This window comes from Spinacia oleracea, chromosome 4 (genome assembly GCF_020520425.1).
Source record: "Spinacia oleracea cultivar Varoflay chromosome 4, BTI_SOV_V1, whole genome shotgun sequence".
Lineage (NCBI taxonomy): Eukaryota > Viridiplantae > Streptophyta > Magnoliopsida > Caryophyllales > Amaranthaceae > Spinacia > Spinacia oleracea.
Window position 1 is genome coordinate 9,265,096 of NC_079490.1, and position 24,702 is coordinate 9,289,797.

At 42.9% G+C, this 24,702-nt stretch overlaps 2 protein-coding genes across 2 annotated transcripts; one reads left to right on the forward strand and one right to left on the reverse strand.

The window, feature by feature from the left end:
• Positions 1–604: 604 nt before the first annotated feature.
• LOC110778556 (uncharacterized) lies at positions 605–2,683 on the reverse strand. The gene is made up of 3 exons (XM_021983104.2): positions 2,630–2,683; positions 2,403–2,546; positions 605–1,681 (listed from the first exon to the last, which is right to left on the reverse strand). Exons 1-3 carry the CDS (start codon positions 2,681–2,683, stop codon positions 605–607), a joined length of 1,275 nt encoding a protein of 424 aa, XP_021838796.2.
• A 21,145-nt stretch (positions 2,684–23,828) lies between these two features.
• LOC130471298 (uncharacterized) lies at positions 23,829–24,254 on the forward strand. Its single transcript, XM_056841342.1, has one exon. It carries the CDS (start codon positions 23,829–23,831, stop codon positions 24,252–24,254), a length of 426 nt encoding a protein of 141 aa, XP_056697320.1.
• Positions 24,255–24,702: the final 448 nt, after the last annotated feature.

Below are 24,702 nucleotides of genomic sequence, written 5' to 3' on the forward strand. Positions count from 1 at the left end.
AACATGTTTAAAATCAACCTAAGCAACAACTTACCAACCAAAGTTGACTGACCAAAGGTTACTGATCAAAGTCAACCTAAGTCAGCTTTGGTTGGGTTGCCAATTCAGAACTGATGCAGCAATAAGAACACCAGCAGCAAGAACAACCATACAACACCACCAGCAGCAAGAAGAACACTACCAGCAGGTAAACATAGCAGAAGACCAACCAAAGTTGACTGACCAAAGTCAACCTAAGTCAACTTTGGTTGTGTTGCCAATTCAGAACTGATGCAATAATTGTAACAACATCAACAACTGAAGTACAATATCTGCAGCAAGAAGTACAACCACAACAGCAAGAAGAACAACACCAGCAGCAAGAAGAACAACACCAGCAGCAAGAACAAATACAATACCAGCAGCAATCACCACCAATACCAGAAGCAAGAACAATTATACCAGGAACAAGAACAACTTAAAAACAAGATTACCAAGGCATTAAATTGATTAATTGTCATAATACTAAGTCAAAATTAGCAAAATTATCACTAGTTGTTGTGTTGTTCTGAAAATAGCAAAATTACACTTCAAGGCATTGTTTCCAAATGCTAGAAACTACAAACTACAAATCAGAAGTAATGGTCCTCCTCACTGGCATTTTAGTCCTAGGTTGTTGTGGCTGAGTTTGGGACTGGTGTTGATGAGTTTGGGACTGTTGTGTTTGGGTTACTTGGGATTGGGGCTGACTTGAAGATCCTGCACATGCAGCTGCAGCTACAGCAGCCTTAAGTACCCTTTCTTCCTTCTTTCTTCTCTGTTTAGCAACCCATGGAGTGTTGGATGTTGGCCTACCACCCTGCCCTTTGTAAGCTGGTTGATCAGGTGCACCATCCTTCTTGCAAGTTGTTCTGTTGTGACCTAGTCCACCACACTTCCCACACTTGTTTTGTTTTTTTGGTCTTTTAGGGTGCTCAACCTGGGTATGTTGGTCTCCCTTGGCCTTCTTCCCTTTCCCTTGTTTCACCCCTGCTTCCAGTCTCCTCTTGTTTACCTTTGGCCTGCCAGGTTGTACCTTGTATCTAGGTGGTGCTGGTGCAGGAACATCCACCTTCTCCCAAAACTTAGCACCAGGCATTGGTTTCACTGGCTTTTCATAAGCTTTCAGGTACTTCTCCATGCTGTAATACTCATGCACATAGTCATCTGGATTAGCTCTTTTGTCCATGATGCAGGAGTATGCATGCACACAGGGGATACCTGTTAGATCCCAGTAGAAGCAAGAGCATGTTTTGTTAGACAAATCAACAGTGACTTGGTCACTGCCTAATTCCACCTCATATTGGTCATCCCTACTCTGTTGCACAATACACCCCCTGCTGTACTTCTCCAAGCCATCAAACACTATGCCTATGTATGGCATCAGTTTCCTTCCTTTCATCTTCTTAGCAGCCTCCCATTTATCGTTGTTCCTTTTCATCATGTACCTCCTCATCCATTCCATCTGAGTTAGAATTGGTTTGTCCCTTGCATCTTTGATGACAACATTAAAAGTCTCACACAAGTTGTTCAACAACATGTTTGACTTCACATCAGTCAAGAAGGCCCACCTAGACCAATGTGCTGGTTGGATGTCATCTAGGTAGCACCAAGCATCCTCATCAAGGAATCTGATGGACTCCATTGCAATTTCAAAATCCATCTACAACAAAAACATTACCAACTCATTAAAAACAAGCAATAATCGGGAACGAGTCCAACTCTTAAAAAGTATGACTTTAAGTGAAAAGCAACTCGGGAACGAGTCCAACTCTTAAAAAGTGTGACTGTAAAGAGTTTGACATTACCAACTCATTAAAAACAAGCAATAATTGGGAACGAGTTCGACTCTTAAAAAGTTTGACTTTAAGTGAAACCAACTCGGGAACGAGTCCAACTCTTAAAAGTTTGACATTACCAAATCATTAAAAACAAACTTTAATCGGGAACGAGTCCGACTCTTTAAAAGTTTGACTTTAACTGAAAACCAACTCGGGAACGATTCCAACTCTTTAAAAGTTTGACTTTAACTGAAAACCAACTCGGGAACGAGTCCAACCCTAAAATTTAATCATCTGCACAGATCAACTAATCTGCACAGATCCTTTGATCTGTATAGAACAACTGGTCTGCACATATCATATGATCTGTACAGATCAACTGATCTGCACATATCATATGATATGCACAGATCAACTGATCTGCATAAATCATTTGATCTGTACAGATCAGCTAATATTCACATATCAAAGGATCTATACAGACCAGCTCATCTGCACAAACTGATATGTACAGATCAGCTGATCTACACAGATCAGCTGATCTGCACATATCATCTAGTCTGAACTTTGTGTGTACAAATGCCAGTGAAATTAGACACTTACAAATGTTGTAGCTCTAGCTGCATCCCAAAACAAGTCCTTAAACAAAGTTCTAGTGAAATTGAGCTTAAAGTTTGCCCATATGTGCCTAACACAGAATCTGTTGTTGGCTTGTGGAGTCACTGTCTTGATTGCTTCAAGCAAACCCTACACCATTTTTTAAGTCAGTGTGTGCACCTTAATGAACAAATAAAACCAGAAATATAAGCAACAAAATCAAAGAAAATTACCTTTTGTCTGTCAGACATAAAAGTCAAGCCAACACGTACCATTGCTTCCACCATTGATGAGTAACATTTATGTCACTCCTAGGATAGTATTTTGTATCTTTTTATTCTTGTTTTTGTTTGTTTTCCTCCCCTTTTATGCTCATTTTAGTCCTTTTGCTCTTACATGCTAGTTGACTCGGTTTCCCCTAATTACCGCCCTTTCGCCTTGTTTTTCTTAATTTTTGTCAAGCTTTTGCTTTTCATGGGTTTGTTAATGTGTAGGGAAACAAGTAAAATGGACGGAATAGTCAATGGAAGTCAACGGTATCCAAGGAAAGCTCGAAGTGGAAGGAAGGAGTCAAAAAACTCAAGATGTTCGGCTGAACTTCAGAGGTGTTCGGCCGAACCAAAGCAGGACAGCCTGAAGAATTAAGCCCAGAGTCCGGCCGAACATTCACAAAAGTTCGGCCGAACCTCCCCTATTGTTCGACCGAACATCGCAATCAGTAGCGCCTGTCTCTTCCCAGGTTCGGCCGAACCTGCATTATGTTCGGCCGAACTTGCCTCTTAGTTCGGCCGAACTTCATTTATGTTCGGCCGAACCTGCTGCCAGCGCTGAGCCACTTTTCGGGACTATTTAAAGCATTTTAGGAGCTTTTAGAAAACCTAGTTTTTTACAAAAGTAGTTTGAAATTAATTTTAGAGAGAGAAAGGAGGAGAACTTCATTCATTGCTCATTGTATTGCTTGGGATTCTCCCTAATCTTGGATTTTGAAGCTTCATTATAAAAATTCTCAACTCTTATTTCTATTTAATGTCATTAATTTGTGATTTTTCTTATTTTGTCTCTTATTTTTCTCATTAATCAAAAACCCCAAAAATAGGCACTTTTATATTTTTCCTTCCTACTTGTTTGATTGTTTAGTTTTTCCTAATCCTTTATGATTAGACTTATTAGTTTCCTTGCTAATCTCTTGAGATTTGGTGATTTTGATTGTATTGTGGATGATGGTTTTGCCTATAGATTTGATTCCCATGATGAAACTAGCTTGAACTCTTTGGTTAGGGATTTTTGCTTTGATTATTCGGAAATGCATACTTCCATTGAATTCATTATGTTAAAATTTGTAGTCAAGTCCATGAGTGAGTAGTTCTCATCTAGGGGTTTGGGTGTAGCCTAGGGTTTTCATGTGTGGGGTTTTAAGGTAGGATTTGCTAGTTTTTCAATTAAATGCATAAGTTGGGGGGTCCTCGTTGCTTGCTTGGTTAGACGTAACTTTGCTTGGTCAATGGAACGCGATGCATTGATTTGGAAAGGGATTGTAAGTCATTGCATTGTATGATTTCGATCGGATTTATTTTGATTAGTTCTTAGGCTTTGGGTTGATTGCGGAAGCATGATTCGTTGCTTGAGGATTTTAAAGATCGATTCCCCTTTCAATTTGTCTTTGCAAGTTTAGTTAATCCCCAAATCCTTATTTCCCCCATTGCATGTATCCCTTGGTGAATCTCAATCCCCTAGTGTTTTTAATCCTTGTTTAACATTTTAATCGCTTAGTTTGAATCTTCTTTCTTTTTCAACAACCAATCCCTTTTCGAATTATCTTATGTTAGCATTTCTAGCTACGGAACTCGCAATTCCCTGTGGATATCGACCCTTCGCTTGCCACTCTACTTGATTCTTGTGGTTAGTTTAGGTATTTAAGTTGATTTAGGTGTAAGACTAGTAACGACCTAGTTTTTCCCTCTATCAACCATCAAAATCCTTCATAAACAAATCAATAAATCAACACCATGTCTGTGTTTTCTATCTCCACAGTTTCCCATGCAATGGGGAAGATATTATTATTCCCATCCTTCCCAACAGCTACCAATATCTGACCTAGATATGCACCCTTCAAGTGACAGCCATCCAATCCAACAATTGGCCTACAACCATTCCTTAACCCATTCATCAAAGGTTCTAGACATCAGTACATCCTCAAGAACAGGGGCTTCTCAGGCCCAAAACTGCTGTCAACCAACACCAAACAACTACTGCCAGGGTTATGTGTCAAGAATGCTTTGGCATATTCCCACACTCTGCCATACTGCTCTGCTGATGACCCATATAGAGCCAACTTTGCTCTAGCCCTTGCCAACCAAGCAGTGGAATAAGTTATCTTAACACCTAATTCAAGCATCACCCTTTCCATGAACTTTTTCAGTTTCCAGTGAGGATCTGATCTCCAAGTCTCCAAGTATCTCTCAAATAAGTAATCAGACTTCACACATTTGCTCACAGTAGTCCTAACACATGTATGCCTTAGATTCATTGTCCTAATCTGCAGATAATCAGTTTGTGGCAACATCCTCACATGGATTTTGAAAGGGAATTTGTTTGGACATGCACAACTAGGTTTCCTACCCCTACCACTGTCCCAAGGACACCCACACCTATTCCTACACTGCACAGTTATCCTCTGTTGCTCATTGTGAAGGAAGTAGAAATCGTACTTGTTCTCAGCAGCATGTGCCCTTAGTGCCTTCCTAACCACAACAACAGATGAAAATCTCTGCCCAATCTTCAACTGGATCTTCCTTTTGAAGTCCACTACAGGGTTGAAGGTACAATAATCATCCTCAAAATCATCATCAGATCCACCAACACTCCTTAGCTCATCACTGTCCCAATGAAGCTCCTCTTGGTTATTCACCTCAAGCTCTTCAAGATCTCTCAAGTTCCTCTGAACACTATCATCCCCAATATTAGCATTCCCCCCAATACTGTGTCTTAGCTGCCTAAACAGATCATCACTAACTCTAGTCTGCAAAAACAAGGACTCATCATCATCTAAACCTATCTCTTCCTCCCCTGCAACCCAATCTATGTCCAAATCAGACAGATCTGAACTAGATGACCGTTCAAACAACTGCTTCTTACTTGTTCTCTTCTTCTTTTTCTTACCACCCACTTCAGTATGCCCTTTCTCCCCTTTTTTCTTCCTCTGTGCAACTCTCTTAAGTTTTGGAGTCCTCTGGGGTGTGTTGTCAGTGTTTTCAGTGTTGATTTGTGGGGAAGGCTGTGTATCTGCAGCTGGAGATGGTGGTGGAGATGGATGGGGAGATGGTTGTGGTGATGGTTCTCTGTTGGATAGGCTAGCTAACCACTCATCTTCACTCAACACAATAGCAGCTTCTGCCCAATTGGAGGAAGAAGAACCCACTCCACTGTTTCTAATGCTCCTCGTAGCAGACAATTTCACTCTCCCCCCTATACCACTGAAATCAAACCCTGTGTTTTGGCTGCTTTGACCCTCATCTTCACTCAACCTTTCTCTATACTGTGAATGATTTGGGTGGGCTGATTTCAGTAAGGAAGAGATATTGGGTTGGGCTGATTTGTGTGTGGTGGGTTCACTTGGGTGGCCAGTTTGGGAAGGAGGTCTGAATGGGTTGATTAGATTGGTTTGGGGCCTGCTTTCCTCTCTTAAAATTTCTGAAAACCCGGGAAGTTTGGTTCTATACAACGGAGTTACAGGAAGTGGTGGTAATTGGGGTCACTCAAATGTTGCTAAGGTTAAAATCTCAACATACCCATGTATGTCCTTAGTCTGTAAAACTCCTAAAATGTCCTCTTCATTGCTAATTTCAACCACCCCAGTGGTTAATGACCGCCCGTTCATCCGGTAAAACATCCTCATATCCGATGGTATAGGTAGATTAGAGCATTTGAACCCCTCGATTACAATCTGTCTAAGCCCACTCACTCCCTTGCTTTGAATACAAACATATGGTTTTAAGTAAACACAACCCCCCACATACTTCACAATGTGTCTGCCTTTAAATGTTGAGTCCCTAAATTCCCCACCTAATTTAATCCTAAGATCAGCAAACCCATCCTCATACAAGTGTGCCATTTTGCTGAAAATCCGTAAAATAAAGCCAAAATTAAATTAACAATATACACCAAATAAAAACAGAAACACGAAACGAGGTTGAACACGACACACGAAACCCGAACACATTATCAGACCCGGAAACAAACACGTAACACAAACACCTACAATGTTGGATAATAAGGGGCAAATTAAAGGCAAGCATATTACATAAATCAATGATTATTTAACTAATTTCATGTGCAACAAGCCAATTCCAAACTAATTTCATTGTTTATTCATACAAAAACACCCAAATTATATTTTAATCAACCAAATAGCATCAACTTTAACAAATCAATTTTTTAGGGTTTATAATCAACAAAACCAGAAATTTTTCACTAATTAATTACCAAATTCGAGATTAGGGTTATTGTTTAATACCTTAATAGTGCTTTCGCCACAGATTACAACACACACATGGGGTTTCTGGTCCCCCTCCCTTGTGACGTCCAAGAAGACCCCTTTGGTCCCCAACCTTGGCTTTTTCTTGTACTTTGTTGTAGAAACAGACAATGATGGAAGAAAGAGAGATTCGAAAGTGGTGGTTGAGGACAAAAGTACAGAGAATAAATGAGGGGAAGAGTGAAAGAGGAACCAGAAGAAGGTTGAGAAGATGAAGAGCGCAGTAAATGAGAAGAGAGAGAGGGTGACGAGTGAAATTGGAGGGAAATTAATTTTGGGTCATTGGATGTGGGCCCCACAGACGGAATTGTTGACAGACGTTTGTATTTGGTGGTGAATTCTAAAACTTTGAACATACAAGGTGGGTTTTTTTTTTAAAAACATATAAGGTGGTTTTTTCAAAAAGTTGAACTTTAAAAGGTGGTTTTATCCAAAAAATCCTATTATATATTTTTGGCATGATTTAAAAACTTTTACTAGTAGTTCGTTAACTTTTAGTTATAAACTAGTTAGTGACCCGGGCGATTGTAGACACCTACTTTTGTCCCCATTCCCGAAAGGGAAAGGTTCGATAATGAAAACATAAATCTCCACTTGACAACGCATCTCCTATAAAATAACGAATCTCAATCACCCTTCTCGTTTCACCCGAAACCTGCTATTTATAGAAACATGCTATTTATGGAAACCTGCTAAAAATAGTAACTGCCGTAAAGGGTAGCTTCTAAAAGTGGCAAGTCATAAAAGATAGAAACCTGTCAGAATTAGGTGTTGCACTCCAACATAAATCCTAAATGAGATAGAGAACTGCGAGAATCCTATTCCTAATATGATTCGGAAATAAGAGTTACGTATTAATTAAAATCCTCACGAGCCTAGAGTTCGTAACGGGCCCAGACGCATTCCGTCATGAAATTGATACGCACTAAAAGACTCGATTAAGTCTCAAACACTACGGATTTCAGGAATCCGAATCTGACTAAGAAAACAGCCCAGACCCTATTTTCAACGCCTGGCTCTAGGCGACGAAATCTTCGGCGCCCAGGCCAGGGCGCTGGAATTACCTGGGTACGTGTTTTTTCCTAATTCTTTGTGGATTAGAGCTCTGCAATTCTATCTTTCCACAAACTCTTTTCTATAAATATAGCCCAAGTTCGACGTGAAATAACAACACACAATTCATATTCTGAGTATTGACTCCAACCCCTAGCCTAAGCCTCACGCTGCGAAATTGTTCACGCGTTCTGTCGCAATCGATCCATAAATCGAACAGCACGTATCCTGTCCCATAATTTGAGATTCGTTAAATAAAAAGGAGAAATAGCAAAGTCAAAGTGGTTAGTTTTCTGAGAACCGTGACGCACCTCTCAAGGGTGCGTCGTAATGTGTCCCTTTTCTATGATTTAATTGCTTTCCTCGCCCTTTTTATGAACTGTTAAACTAACTAAATCTGATTGTTCTACCACGCCTAACAAATATAATATTTTTGGGAAATTGGATTATCATGCTAGGTCCTTTAATGCTATTTAAATCAGATAATCGCGATCGATCTAGTATTATATGTTGCATATTGCTAAAATCAACTCAGATTAGTTTAATAGTTAACGCATGTCCCTTCAATTATTTATGCTGAGCTAGTAAGGATATCCTGCCTCTGGAGTTATCGACGAGCGAGTACTCCTCTCGGTAGTTACAGTCCCCCGAACCCTCAATCTCTACCTTGCGGGTGTATGTTGAGAGATCCCCACACCAGGGATCACAAGGGAACCTACGGCCGTTGTGGTCAAACATAATTGCACTCCCTTTATGTCACGATAACCGGGTTTTGTCAGTTTTTCTCATTGTCGTTAAAAACTGAATGGCGACTCCTATATTACTAGTCAATTGGGTGTAAACTCACAGGAAATCCAATTACACTTGATTGAATAAAAAGAATCGTCACACCCACGAGGGACGAGGTCACGCATTAGCCTCGTGCTTTTTTGACCCCCTCACAGTAGCGACTCCGCTGGGGATAGTGAAGGAAATACTCGTGCTTGTAGGTAATCAAAATAGCCGAAGGGTGAAACGATCCTACCCCGCGTTTATTTCCCCATCAAGTTGGGACGACCTGAAAATCAGCATATTAATGTGAACGGGCAGAACCGCATAATGAATCTTGGCTCCCTCAGGGAGTTTGGACTAAGGATACCCATCGCCAATCGGGGGGTGCATACGCTTCGAATGTTGTCCACTCGGCACTTTTGCTAGTAGTACACCCGTCCCAAACCCAATCGCTCGCCCACTAGGTCCCTCTCGCCTGCATGCCCCCTTGGCTTGCACTTGCGGGTTGGCCTCTTGGGCGAAATTCGTCTGTTGAAGACACTACCTCGACCGGGGCATGTGTTGGATCTACGATAGAAGCGGTACCAAACCAGGCGCAAATAACTACCCATAGAAGCCTATCATAAACTACATGACATGTTATTATCGCCTCATGATGAATGTTAGTTATGTGTAGCGAAATATGTGATTGTGTGTGACAAACTATCCTAGAAAACCAACGACCTTAAAAATTGCCCAAACATTCATAGACTAATTTGCCAAAGTGTTATACCGAAATACGTGTTCCGCAAACCCGAATGATCGCCACAAAAATAAGCTACGCTCGGGATGGCCTGTAACGAATCCCACAAACGCTGCACAACGCGTAAAGGACGTTATTAGGCAACCACGCAAATCGAAGTCGCATAAACAAAAGTAGACGCAAACAGAAAACGAGAATCAGCCAGGGACGCATTTTCAACGCCCCTGGCTGGGCACCAGAATTTCTCACGCCCGACGCTGGGCGCCGAAGTTGCTGCTTGGCCTTCTGGTCAGGCGCAGCAGCCTCGGTGCCCGCGCAAAAGAAAAAAACACGTAGCACCAAAAAACGTTCGTAAAAAAGGAATTGCTACGAAGGCGTAAGAAAAAGCACTCGGTTCTAAAGGCGACTCAAAAAAAAACAAATAATAAATAACTCTTTGTGTCGTTGATAGGCCTCCTACGACGACAATATTCGGCACCAAAACCGAACATGCCAATAATTATGAATGTCACGCGGGCAAAGATTTTCGAAAATATAAAGAATTCAAAGTGCACACATAGTAGTCCAAATATACTAGTCCGACTTAAGGGTAGTCATAAAATGTCTAAAAAACCGACTCACGAACAAACTAATGTGTCTCCTACTCACCAACAATAATGCAGGGCCCCTGAATACCTACCCGTGATAAGCCATCAAGGAACGCGATGGAAGAAGCATATCCCGAACATCTATACCTAGAGGTCGCACAAACCCAAGAGATGCATGCTCTGGAACACGACCCTTTACGTTCTCAAAGGCCACTCGCCTCAAAGAATCGTGCTATGCCAAAAACGCTCCCCAACTCACATGCTTTCGGGCTATTGTTTGGGCTAGAAAAGAAAAGAGCAAAGAATGAACCAGAAATTATGGCATTAGCTCTTCAAGATGAATTGTTCGATCCTACTAAATTGATCGCTCCATCACCCTCAAAAGATGACCAAATCCAACGAGGGTGGCGCAAGACTTTCAAATGGACTAATGCTCGTGGGATGAAGTTCAAGATATCTGCGGGAGAGGGTCCGATGTACGAAGAATTAGAGTCTGAATCCGAGTCTGACTCCGAGTCCGAACCTAGCAAAATTGTAACCCCTCCCAAAAATAGTTTAGACCCGGAAATATCTACTCCGGGAGATCTTTTTGATGTAATGCTTCATGACTTTAATAAGATAAACAAAACTTTTGAGTATATGCCGCTTAAAAAACAGAGTAATAATGCAGAATGTCTCGTCACTAATGAGCACGAAAAAGAGCCAGAAGAGGAATATACCGAATTGATAAAAGCTGTAAATGAGCAAGAACTCAAAACTCCTATAATTGAGGACACAGAATCGGTAAATATTGGAACAGAAGAAAATCCTAAAATCATTAAAATTGGCCTCACCTTAACTCCCACTGAAAAAGCCGATCTAATCTCCACTTTGCGGGAATTCGAGGGTGTCTTTGCTTGGTCCTACAAAGACATGCCAGGGATAGATCGAGAAATCGCTGAGCATAAAATTCCGCTAGATCCCAAAATGACGCCAGTAAAACAAAAGCTACGGCGGCTCAAACCAGAGATAGCCTTGAAAATAAAAGAAGAAGTCACTAAACAATTAGACGCCGGCTTTATAAAAGTCTCCAACTACCCAGAATGGGTGGCCAATATTGTCCCCGTACCTAAAAAAGATGGACGCGTGCGAATGTGCGTAGACTTTCGAGACCTCAACAAAGCCAGTCCCAAAGATGACTTCCTTCTACCTCACATTGACATACTAGTAGACAACACCGCAGAGCACGCACTCCTCTCCTTTATGGACGGGTACGCCGGATATAACCAAATACTCATGGCAGAAGAAGACATGAAAAAAACAACTTTCATTACCCCTTGGGGTACATATTGTTACACTGTAATGCCTTTTGGTTTGAAAAACGCGGGGGCCACCTATCAAAGAACAGCCACCACGTTACTCCATGACATGATACACAAAGAAATCGAGGTCTATGTGGACGACATGATCGTCAAATCTAAAGACCGGCACGCTCACCTCCCGGCACTTAAAAAGTTCTTCACCCGAATCTTGAAATATAACATGAGACTAAATCCACAAAAATGTGTGTTCGGGGTAACCTCTGGAAAATTTCTAGGATATGTTGTTAGTACGCGAGGAATCGAGATTGACCCATCCAAGATCAAAGCCATTACCGAAATGCCCCCACCAAAAACTGAAAAACAGATAAGGGGCTTCCTAGGAAAGCTGCAATACATTAGTAGGTTCATTTCCAAGCTTACTATGACTTGTGAGCCAATATTCAAAAAATTAAGAAAAGAAGAAAAAGTCGAATGGGATGAACAATGCCAAACTGCCTTCCATAAAACCAAAGAATATCTAAGCAAACCACCCGTCCTCTCCCCGCCTTTGCCTGGAATCCCTTTACGCCTATACCTAACCGTCACGGATACTGCAACGGGAGCTATGCTCTCACAGTGTGTACATGGATCCGAGCGAGCCATTTACTACTTGAGCAAGAAGTTCATACAGTACGAGACGAGATACACAGAACTTGAGAAAACCTGCCCCGCCCTCGTCTGGGCATCCAAAAAACTCAGACATTACCTATGGGCCCACACTGTTCATATAGTGTCACAACTAGACCCCTTAAAATACATGTTCGAAAAGCCCGCCCTAAATGGTCACCTGTCCAGGTGGCTAGTCATGCTCTCAGAATTCGACCTAAAATTCATGCCAGAAAAAACAATCAAAGGTAGAGCGGTAGCCGAATTCCTGGTCGAGCATGCCACGAATGAGGAAACCACAGAAGCTTACCTCCTCCCTGACGAGGAACTTCTGATGATACGAGACGACTATTGGACACTATACTTCGATGGCGCGTCCAACCAGAAAGGATGCGGCGTCGGAGTTCTCCTAGTCAGTCTCGAAGGGGCCCATATACCAATTTCCGTCAAACTTTACTTCGAGGCCACAAACAACGCCGCCGAATACTAGGCCTGCATAGTTGGGGCTAGAGGCCGCAGTTAGCCTCGGAGTCAAAAATCTACAAGTCTTCGGGGATTCTTCTCTAATAATCAACCATATATCCAAAAGATGGAAGGTCCGAAGCACTAGTCTCTCAAAATATCAAGCTCACTTAGACCAAATAGTCGAGCAATTTGAAAAAATCGAGTATAAGAGACGACAACCAATTCGCGGATGCACTAGCGAAGCTAGCTTCAATGCTCAACATTCCGAATGAATGGGACGGGGTGACCCTTCGGGTCGAGCGAAGGAAAGAGCCGGCTTATTGCTGTGCCATAGACTCCGAACCTGAAAACACCGAAGAAGAACCATGGTATACGGACATCCTTCGTTACAAAACAAGTGGGGAATTCCCCCCAAACACCTCCCAGCGAGCACAAATGGCCCCACGCCTCCTCGCTTCACAATATAGCATAATTCTGGGAGAATTGTACAAGTACACGCCAAATAAAATCAAGTTACTTTGTGTCCACCAAAACCAAGCCCAAAGACTAATGGAAGAATACCATAACGGCGTGTGCGGACCCCATATGAACGGAAAAATGCTATCCCGAAAAATATCCCGCTCAGGGTACTATTGGACCACTATGGAAACCGATTGCCATCACTTTGTAAAAACTTGCCCAAAATGCCAAATCTTCAGTAACCTTAACCATTTGCCTCCCTCAAAATTATACACCTTCACTTCTCCATGGCCCTTTTCCACCTGGGGTATAGATATAATCGGCAAGGTAACACCAACAGGCGTAGGGGGACACGAGTACGTTTTAGTCGCAATTGATTACTTCACTAAATGGGTAGAGGCAGTCTCCTATGCAAAATTAACGGCCAAACATGTCGCTCGATTCCTAGAAAAGAACATATTCTGTCGATACGGGGTTCCACATGAAATCATAAGTGACCAAGGTTCCCACTTTAGGGCCGAAGTCCAAGACCTGCTCGAAAAATATCATGTCAAACACCATAAATCCTCTCCCTACAGGCCGCAAATGAACGGCACGGTAGAGGCGGCCAACAAAAATATTAAAGTCATAATCGAAAAAATGGCCGAAAATTATAAGGATTGGCCCAACAAATTACACTTCGCATTATGGGGCTATCGAACCTCAATCCGCACCTCCATTGGAGTAACACCCTACTCCTTGGTATACGGAATGGAAGCACTTCAACCGATCGAGTTGGAAATTCCCTCCCTCCGGATCGTCCTAGAAAGCAAGCTACCCGAGGCTGATTGGGTTCAAGCTAGGTACGACGAGCTCGTCCTTTTAGACGAACGGAGGTTGAGAGCTTTACATCACGTGCAAGTGTATCAAAAGCGCATCGCAAGGCAATTCAACAAAAGAGTCAAACCTCGAAATATCAAAGAAGGCGATTTTGTATTAAACGAAGTCCGCGCACCTACTACGGACCCTCGAGGAAAATTTCGGCCTAACTAGACAGGACCATATTTTGTAAAGACCATCCTACCTGGCGGAGCAGTCCAACTAGCTGACATAGATGGAGCGGAATTCGCTAACCTCACGAACTTAGACCAATTGAAAAAGTACTATATTTAATAAAATTCAGTCCGGAGTTAAGGCATCTAATAAAACACGTTAAGACTCACAAGCAAGCATTCTGCACATTACTCTAAGCAAACGACATAAAACTCGATAAAGTAGAAAAAGGCGAAGGACCATGTTTTAACGCCCAGGACTGAGCGCTGTTATTTTTCACGCCCAGGCCTGGGCGCCGATATTTCCTACGCCCGTGTATGGGCGTCATTCTCTCTTGCCACCTATCCTCCCGCTTCTGCAAGTGTTCGTACTCCTTTTTCGAACCATCAAAGGAACCACGAACACTTGGGGGGGAAGCATACATGTAATGAACACCCTTTCAAAAAAAAATCTAGAACTACGCGCGACCTGATTCTGACAAGATACGTAGGCAATCCTTATCAAGGATTCGGTCCAATAAAAATTAAAAAATAATAAAGTCATGCAACGCATCAAGAAGAAAGGATATTGCAAAGGGCACTTTACCCTAACCCATGCACGGGAAAGACCAAATAGAATGAAAAACAAAGCCACAAGAATTTTCAGGAACAAGCCCAACAAAGGAGTATGGCACGAGTCGGCAAAAAACGAAAAATGGTGAACATGCATATGTAATACCCCAAGTAGTCGGTTAGTCTAAAAATATGTGTGCACTCTTGTATGAACTCATTATTTTTACGGAATTCTTTCTCTTTTCAAAATTCGTCGTTGGTTTAGAAAGCTAATATTACTATAATATGTTAAAGCAAAGCCCACAGAAGGCTCAAAACATTCTTGCACCAAAAAATCGCAAAAAATATATATATATGCGGAATACAAGAATGAATATATACAAAACAGGAGGTAAGCCTAAGACTCGTCATCGGCTTCATGTCTCCAAGCCTCGCCGGTCTATCCACTCCACTCCCCGTGGTATGAGGACCCCCAGCCAGAATCACCCCAAAAATGAGGTTGTGACTGCAACTCGGGGCTAGGCTCTCGGGCCACCGACACGGAACGTCGCCTACGCTCCGGCTCGGACCTCTCCCCGGAAGAACTCACCCTCGCGTCGGAACGGCGATGCCGTAGGGGCGAGTGTCGTGCCCTCTCTCTCTCACGACCGTGTCCCCCGCCCGAGGGACCCGCGTCGTCGGCCCCGGCTCGTCCAACACCCGTCTACAAGAAAAGACAAAAAGAGGGTGAGTAACAGAAAGCCAAACAAAAGGTACAGATCAAAAGAAAAAAAGAGGGCACATTACCCGAGTAGAGTGGGGGCTCCTGCAAGAAAGTGCAGATCGGGCCCGAACCAACGCGGACTTCAACCGGTTGATCACCCCCACCATCGCGTTGGCCGTACGGGCCGGAACCTGAAACAGGAATGTTAGTAACAAAAGAAAAAAAGAAAGATATAAGAAGAGTGCACAAATAAAAGGTGCATACCGCCTGTACTCCCTCAGGGAGCGGAGCATGGAAAACCCGGTCTTCCGGGAAAGTCTCCACAATCTCGGATCCACTCTCTCCGGTATACGAGATCCGAGCATCGGGAAGCACCCATCCCCCCAACGAAGGGTCAGGACACTCCTGCACAAAACACAGTAGACATAAACACATGGGCACGAGCATGAAAACACTAAAATCAATACGAAAAGAGAGGGCAACTTACAGCGCCAGGCTCTGGGAGACGAAGAGAATCCTGGATAAACTGATAATAGCTAGCTCCCTCTATCACCAACTCCGTCGCCGGCACGCCAGTCCTCGAGTGGACCCTCCACGACTCGCCTATCGAACGAGTAGACAGCATGGTCGCAGGCGGAGGCCTAGGCACCAAAAAAGCCCCGACCGTCTGCATACGTACCCGCTCTCCCAGGTGCCAAACAGGGTCCCGGCGGCCAACGAACAAGACCCGCATCTGGCTCAGGGCATAACTATCCCTGACCGAAGCATAAGTACCCCTAAAAGAGAGCCATGGGGTCCAAACCACCTGTTTTTGTACAAACACGGTCAGATCTCGCACATAGAAAATAAAAAGAATGACGAAATACGAGATAGAGGATAAGATTCTGCACATGCTCAGGGTTCCCGTCCCGAATGAGATCCCACACGGTATCGGGCGGTGGACGCACTGTCAGCTTCTTCTTCCAACCCCAACGACGACCGGCAGGGTACTCCAAAGGCCTCTGCCTCTTTCGGGGAGCCAACCAAGGTAAGTGCTCAAAGGCCCACAGCTACAAAAGGAAAAGACAATAAAACATCAAAAAAAAGAGGCCCGGTAAAAGCGAGAAAACAAAAGAAAGTCTAGGCACATACCTCGATCAAACGCGGCACTCCCGCTAATGTAATGACAAAGTGACGTCTACTCGGGTCCGAGTCGCGCACCGCTAAACTCATCTGGCCGACGAGCGTCGCATAGCCCAAATCGCCCCAGCAATAGTCACCTAGTGTAGACACGTCCTCCACCATGCCTATCCACCTCGGGTCAAAGGTGTCAGTCGGACCCGATAGAAAAGTGGAAGTAATAAAATGGAGGTAGAACAGTCGAGCCTGTCTCGAAGACGACTCCTCTACCCCATGCTCCAAGGCCCACATCAGGTCAGCGAAAGGTATCCCACGGGGCTGGTACGAAGGCAATCTCATGGCCATCCACGAGCCCAGGAGCCTGGTACCCTCAGCAACAGTCGGCGGTGGGCCATCCGACCTCAAACGAACGGGGTTCCCTGTAAAGGTCAAGCCCGTCAAAGCCGTGTAGTCCTCGGGAGTGATCGTCATCTCACCCCAAGGAAAATGGAAGGTGTTGGTGGTATCCCACCACCACCTCATGAACGACCGCAGAAAGGACAGGGAGATATTAAGCCGCAGTATCTCCCAAAAGGTCTCGACCACCGGAAACAGTGAGCTCGCCCTCACCAAAGCCTGGGCGTCCGAGCTCAGGAAACTAAAAACGGTCTCACTCGTCGCTTGATGAATCATATTTATATAGGGTATTTTAGGCTCAATTAGGTTGCATTTCTAGGCATTTCTCTCATTTTTGTTGCATTTAGAGTTATTATTGCATAAGTCGTCGTTATCGTACTCTATTACGCTCCGTTTGTGTTTTTTTTGATATTTCAGGTGATTTTACAATCATTTGGATGTTTCTGGAGATTTAGAGGTGGGTCGAATGGCTATCGGATGGTTCGTATTGAAAACGTCGTGTTTGATCGGAAAATGAAGTTTTCGGAAATGATTTGCGGAAGTTCCGGTTCACTTAGCTTGAGTTATTCGGCCATCGAGGCAATTCGTTATTTTGGATGACATGAAGCTAGTTTCTGATGCTCGCCATAAAATCTTGGTGATGTGGGAAGCATCGTTGCAACATCGTACTTGAATCGTGCAATGTGGCCACATCGAAGTGCTTTATGCCCATATCTAGAGCTTTGTGGCCGCACCCAGCCCGCAGCACCCCGTCGCTTCACTAAACATCGTCTGCCATGCTCACAGCGAAGTGCTGCGCCCACAGCAAGAAGTGCTGCGCCCACAGTAAGGGTTGCTGCGCCCACATCTCACTCACGCTTCACTGAGCAGTTGCTGGCTTGCCCATAGCGAAGTGCTGCGCCCACAGTGCGTCCAGGCCGACGAATCCATATTGTGTATGTCTCTCATGCCATCGACCAATCGTTGACGACTTCTATTTTTATTTTCTCATTTATTTATTTATTATTATTTCATTCATAGGAAGCCTATAAATATTGAAGGGAATTATATTCCTAGGGCTCTTATCTTATGTTATTTTTCTTCCTTAGAATTCTTTGAACGTTTATTTTTATTTTTCTCTTTTCATTGTCGAACGCTTTTCTGAATTCATTCATTCACCAATCTAAGGTAATTTCATAATTTCTTTTTCTCTAATTCAAATTTATTATTTTTCGTTCCTTAGATTAATTCGTTCGTTGATTATGAATTCCATTATTATTATTCGTTTCATGATTGTTAAATTAATTATGAGCGAGTAGTCTTTTTCTAGGGCTAAGTAAGGGAAGCCATGTTTATACCATAATCGTTATGCATTAAAGTTCGTTAATTTATAGATTATGATTGAGTAATTCCAATTGATTTGTTCTTAATCGTTGATTCATGTTATCGGCCAATTTCATGGATTAATTATCTAGCTAATAGGAATTAGAATCGAAAGATCGTGTTTTTAGAGGCTTTGTACAACTGGCAATTCTGATTATGTTAGCGATCGTACTGCATATGTTGAATTGAAAGTGTTAAGACCCGACCGTAGGATTAGCATGTACTTTAATTACTCGGCCTAGTTTATTCGTTGTCGAATTGAATTGTGTTATTGGATTGGTATAAGCATGGTGAACCGAACAGACGCCCTAGACCTTTAATTCATTGATAAATTACGCATTTTTATTATTGCTTTAGCTTTAGTAGTTAATACTCAAACTCAACTTTCGTTATTGAAATAGTTCGTATAATTGGGCAAAAACTAATAGAACTTGTCTCCCTGTGGGATCGACCCGTATTTGCTAAGTATCTGCTAACAACAGACACCGTGCACTTGCGGTATCACTTTTTAACTCATCAAGTTTTTGGCGCCGTTGCCGGGGAGACGGCTATATTCTATTAGTTTTAGTTTGATTATTTGAACTGTTTCCATTGTCTCATTGGAACTCTCAGTTCCAATTGAGGCAAATCTCACTGCGTTTTCTTTCGTTGTTGTTTATGCCCAGGTCTGCCAGAACGGGTACCTTGGTTCCTCCCGATCCCGATCTTGGAAAGACCCTTCGTCAACTAAAAAAGCAACAGAAAAAGAAGAAGCAGTTAGGGTCCCAAGACTCACAGACTCCACCGAGTCACACGATGTCTAAATCCCTGAAATCATATGGGGTTCCTTCCTCGAATAGTGTTCCGACTGGGCTCACAATGCCAACTATTGATGCAGTCAACTTTGAGATCAAGCCCGCTCTAATCTCCATGGTCTCACAAAGTCAATTTGGTGGCCATCCATCTGAGGAACCCACCAACCATTTGCAGAGGTTCAACCAACTGTGTGGTACTATCAAGCATCAAGGGGTCACTCAAGACCAATTGAAAGTCATGTTGTTTGGTTTTAGCCTTCGTGATAAGGCTCAGACATGGTTGAATGATGTCAAGGAGACAGAGTGGAGTGCTATTTCACAGGCCTTTCTAGAAGAATTCTTTCCACCCACCAAGACTGCTGAAATAAGGCATAAGCTGACTACATTCACTCAAGAACCTGGCGAATCACTTCGAGAAGCCTGGGATAGATTCAAGGCTTTGCAGCGGTCGTGTCCGCATCACAACATTGAAAAATGGTTCTTGGTTCAGATTTTCTACCATGGTTTGCAAGATGAAACAAAGAACACGGTTGATTCTGCTGCTGGGGGTGTTTTTCTTGACAAAGAAGTGGATGCAGGTTATGATTTTCTTGCCAATTTAGCTGCCAACCATTACAACACCACCAGATCCACATCTAAGAAGGGAAAATTGGATGTCGATGCTTATGCTCTATTGTCCTCACAAGTGGCAGCCTTGAACCTGAAGATCGATTCTTTGAAGGCTCCTCAGTCTAGCACTCCCCCAATGAGTATCAATGCTATGTCTAGTGTAGCTCCAGTGACAACTTCTTACTGCGAAGTATGTGGCATCCAAGGTCACTTTGGTCATGAGTGCTCTTATAGTTTACAGGATACTACGCAATTGGAGCAAGTGAATGCTTTTCAACAGAGACAACCCAATGACCCATATTCCAATTCATTTAATCCGGGTTGGAAGAATCATCCAAATTTCTCATATCGGGGCAACAATGTTCAGAATCCTCAACCCCAGCAACAATGGTCGCAACCACAGTTCCATCCACCTCAACCACATGTTGCTAGGCCTCCATTTCAACAAGGAGCCTCACATAATGCTCCCCCGGGGTTTAATAGGCCCCCGCATCAAGGATATCAACAACCCCCTCAGAGCAGTGCTACTCCAGAGCCTAACATGAGTGATCTGTATAAGCTCATTGCAAATATGCAGAAGACCGCAGAGATAGCTCAAAAGAATCATGATGAGAGCATCAAAGAGTTGAAGAATCAGAATAAAATGTTGGAGAATCAAGTTGCTCAACTTGCTGACACTCTATCTCAAAGGCAACCGGGTACACTACCACGGCAACCTACTCCGCCCCAGAACAGAGAAAGTGCCAATGCTATAACTCTTAGAAGTGGCACTAAATATAATGGACCCCCGATGCCCACTGATGATGCAACTCTTGCTAAGGAGAACACAGATGGACCAGGGAAAGCAATTGGTGCAGAGCCTCAAATCCTGGAAGTTGATAATGCTGATGATGTTGGTGCAAATAAGGGGAAAGAGAAGATTTCTTATTCTCTCCCTATTGTGCCTAAGTTACCTTTCCCTCACCGGATGCAGAAAACTAAGGTCGATCAACAGCTTGGTAAGTTCTTGGCAATGGTCAAGAATCTTGAGCTAACGGTCCCTTTTACTGATTTAATATCTCAAGTTCCTGTTTATGCAAAATTTTTGAAAGAGATGATCACTTAGAAAAGGGATTATGGTGGTGTGGAGAGAGTCGCTCTAACTGAAGAGTGTAGTGCCATATTGCAAAATAAGTCTCCACCCAAACTTAAGGATCCGGGTAGTTTTTCCATCCCCTGTCATGTAGGTGCATTGTTCATTGATAAAGCATTATGTGATTTAGGTGCAAGTGTGTCTGTCATGCCCCTTTCTGTCTGTAATAGGTTGGATATGGGAAAACTAAAATGCACACAAATCACTTTGCAAATGGCAGATCGTTCTATAAAATATCCTTTAGGTATTTTGGAGGATGTTCCTGTCCGGGTGGGAAAATTCTACATTCCTGTTGATTTTGTGGTGCTAGATATGGAGGAGGATAGTCAAATCCCCATAATTTTGGGTAGGCCATTTTTATGTACTGCAGGTGCCGTTATTGATGTCAAGTCTGGGTCTCTTACTTTGAGTGTTGGTGATGATACTGTTACTTTTAATCTAACCAATGCTGTGAAGTCTCCTATGCTTGAGAATACTTGTTGCAGGATTGATATTGCAGAAGAAATTTCTCTAGACAACATTCCTAGAATGTTGTATGATGATCTATTGCTGGCGACTCTCACCTTGGAAGCCCATAAAGGAGAAGGAGATTGTGAGATTGATTCCTTGATCTCGGATTTAGATGGAATTGAAGCTGAGAAGGTCGATGGTTTTGAGGTATTGGAAACTGTTTGCTCTATTTCCGAGCCACAGGTAACGAAGGTAGAACTAAAACCATTACCATCTCACCTTAAATGTGCATTTCTTGATGATAATGAGGATTTTCCTGTGATCGTTAATGCTGCACTCGACGATAGCCAGCTTTCTAAGCTTCTGACCGTGCTCCGTATGCACAAAAAGGCAATCGGGTATAGCATTGACGATCTCAAGGGAATTAGTCCTGACTTTTGTATGCATAGAATTAACTTGGAAGCAGATCACCGCCCTCGCATACAGCCACAACGTCGTTTGAATCTTAATATGCAAGATGTGGTGAGAAAAGAGGTAGTGAAACTACTTGATGCGGGCATCATCTATCCCATTTCAGATTCTAAATGGGTGAGCCCGGTGCAAGTCGTTCCTAAAAAGGGGGGGACAACGGTCGTTAATAATGATAAGGATGAGCTTATCCCTACTCGTGTTGTCACAGGTTGGCGTATGTGTATAGATTATAGAATGTTGAATACGGCCACCTTGAAGGATCACTTTCCCCTCCCCTTTATTGACCAGATGCTAGAAAGATTAGCAAAACACAACTTTTTCTGTTATTTGGATGGATATTCAGGTTTCTTTCAGATTCCCATTCACCCGGACGACCAGGAGAAGACGACGTTCACCTGTCCATATGGAACTTTTGCATACCGTAGAATGCCGTTTGGTTTGTGCAACGCCCCTGCTACATTTCAAAGGTGTATGATGGCCATTTTTTCTGACTTCATCGAGGATATCATGGAGGTATTTATGGATGATTTTAGTGTTTATGGTTCTGACTTTGATGTATGCTTGCATAATCTTTCTAAAGTGCTTAAACGTTGTTCTGAAGTGAATTTGGTATTGAACTGGGAAAAGTGCCACTTTATGGTCAATGAAGGAGTGGTACTTGGTCATCTTATTTCTGAGCGTGGCATCCAAGTTGACCGAGCAAAAATTGAGGTGATCGAGAAACTTCCCCCTCCCGTGAATGTCAAGGGAGTGAGGAGTTTTCTCGGTCATGCGGGTTTCTATCGCCGTTTCATAAAAGATTTTTCTAAAATTGCGAAACCCCTCACTCAATTACTGCTCAAGGATGCCACGTTTGAGTTCACTAATGCTTGTTTGGAGTCTTTTGACAGGATCAAGAAAGCATTGATAACTGCTCCGATCATTCAGCCTCCGGATTGGGATTTGCCGTTCGAAATTATGTGTGATGCGAGTGATTATGCTGTTGGAGCAGTGCTTGGCCAAAGAAGGAACAAGGTGTTGCATGCCATCTATTATGCAAGCAAAACCTTGGACGGAGCTCAGATGAATTATGCTACTACTGAGAAAGAGCTCCTTGCGGTTGTTTATGCTCTTGACAAATTTCGGACGTATCTTGTTGGTTCGAAAGTCATTGTACACACTGATCATGCCGCCCTAAAGTATTTGTTGGCCAAGAAAGAGGCCAAACCGAGACTTATTCGATGGATTCTTCTTCTCTAGGAATTTGATTTGGAGATTCGGGATAAGAAGGGTGCAGAGAATGTTGTTGCAGATCATCTCTCTCGGTTGAAATTTCAATCTAGCACAGACGGGCCTATCAATGATTCGTTTCCTGACGATCATCTATTCTCTGTGTCTACTCAATCCCCATGGTATGCGGACTTCGCAAACTATTGTGTTGGTGGCTCCCATCCTCCGGAGTTGACATATCAACAACGTAAGAGATTCTACCATGATGCTAAGCGGTATTTTTGGGATGATCCGCATTTGTATCGGAAGTGTGCCGATGGTATGTTTCGTAGGTGTGTAGCGGATTGGGATACCCACGGGGTTCTTAAGCATTGCCACAGTTTACCTTCTAGTGGTCATCTTGGTGTTATTCCGACCGCCCATCGAACTCTTCAAAGTGGTTTCTATTGGCCTTCTATATTCAAGGATGCTCGTTTCTTTTGTAATGCATGTGACGAATGTCAACGAACGGGCAACGTTTCGAAAAGGCAAGAGCTACCACAAACCGGAATTCTTGAGGTTGAGCCATTCGATGTATGGGGCATTGATTTTATGGGACTGTTCCCTTCTTCATGTGGGAATCGATACATCTTGGTTGCCGTTGATTATGTTACAAAGTGGGTGGAAGCTATTGCATCGCCAACCAACGACTCTAACGTCGTAAAGAAGCTTTTCAAGAAAATCATCTTTCCGCGCTTCGGAGTCCCAAGGGTCGTGATTAGTGATGGGGGTTCACATTTTCATCAACGGACTTTCAAGGCTCTTCTGAAGAAGCACGGAGTTACTCAAAAGGTTGGCATGGCTTATCATCCTCAAACGAGTGGCCAAGTCGAAGTTTCTAATCGACAGATCAAGAGAATTCTCGAAAAAGTGGTCAACAAGTCTCGAAAGGATTGGTCGTTGAAGTTGGATGACACATTGTGGGCGTTGCGCACGGCCTAAAAGACTCCGTTAGGGACAACTCCGTATCGGTTGGTGTACGGCAAAGCTTGTCATTTACCGGTTGAAATGGAATATCTCTCCAAATGGGCTGTCAAGGAGATCAATATGGATTTAGAAGCGGCCGGTGAAGAGAGACTTCTTCAATTGAATGAGCTAGATGAACTTCGGTTTGAAGCTTACGAGAATCATAGGCTCTATAAGGAGCAAACGAAGAAGTTTCATGATAAGATGATCCAGAAACGAGAGTTCAACATCGGTGATAAGGTCTTGCTTTATAATTCACGATTACGGCTTTTCCCAGGAAAGCTTAAGTCTAGATGGTCCGGACCCTTTACTGTCACCGACGTCAAGGAACATGGAGCTATTGAGGTTGCTAGTGACAATGGCACCAAATTTAAAGTGAACGGTCAACGTTTGAAGCTATACACTGAAGGAGCGTTTATCGGAAAATTGGAGACGATCTATCTCTCCGATCCTCCCATCGACACTTGATTTTTGAGGTTTGGAGTCAAGCTAATGACTTAAAACGAGCGTTTATCGGGAGGCAACCCGATCTCTAACTCTCTCTCATTTTAATTTTTTTTTTGTTTCAATTATTTCTATTTTATTATTTATTTTTATTTTATTCATCTATTTGGTTAATTTAACTTATTCTTAGTTTACTTTATTTTTAGTTTAATTTTTCGTTCATCGTTTTTATTTATTTATTTTGTTTGTTTAACTTTACTAAAGAAACTAACATTTGTGTCTAGTGATGTTTGGGTCTATTTTGAAGGTTTTGTAGGCACGGGATCAAGTTTTTAATGTTCAATTCATGTAATTCCGGAGTTTCGATGCATCGATGCGCCACACTAGGAGCAAGTAGCAACAAGCATTGTGAGTCGCAACCGAACAAGCTCCACTGGATCAGCCCATAGCCTGTCGTTGCGCCCTCAGACTC

Bases quoted from the DNA above. Each gene is read 5' to 3' on its own strand.
- LOC110778556 (XM_021983104.2), bottom strand. From the start codon at position 2,683: ATGGTGGAAGCAATGGTACGTGTTGGCTTGACTTTTATGTCTGACAGA. The intron at 2,547-2,629 runs GTAATTTTCTTT...AAAATGGTGTAG, and splicing joins TTATGTCTGACAGACAAAAG to GGTTTGCTTGAAGCAATCAA. The intron at 1,682-2,402 runs GTAAGTGTCTAA...TTTTTGTTGTAG, and splicing joins CAGCTAGAGCTACAACATTT to ATGGATTTTGAAATTGCAAT.
- LOC130471298 (XM_056841342.1), top strand. From the start codon at position 23,829: ATGGAATATCTCTCCAAATGGGCTGTCAAGGAGATCAATATGGATTTA.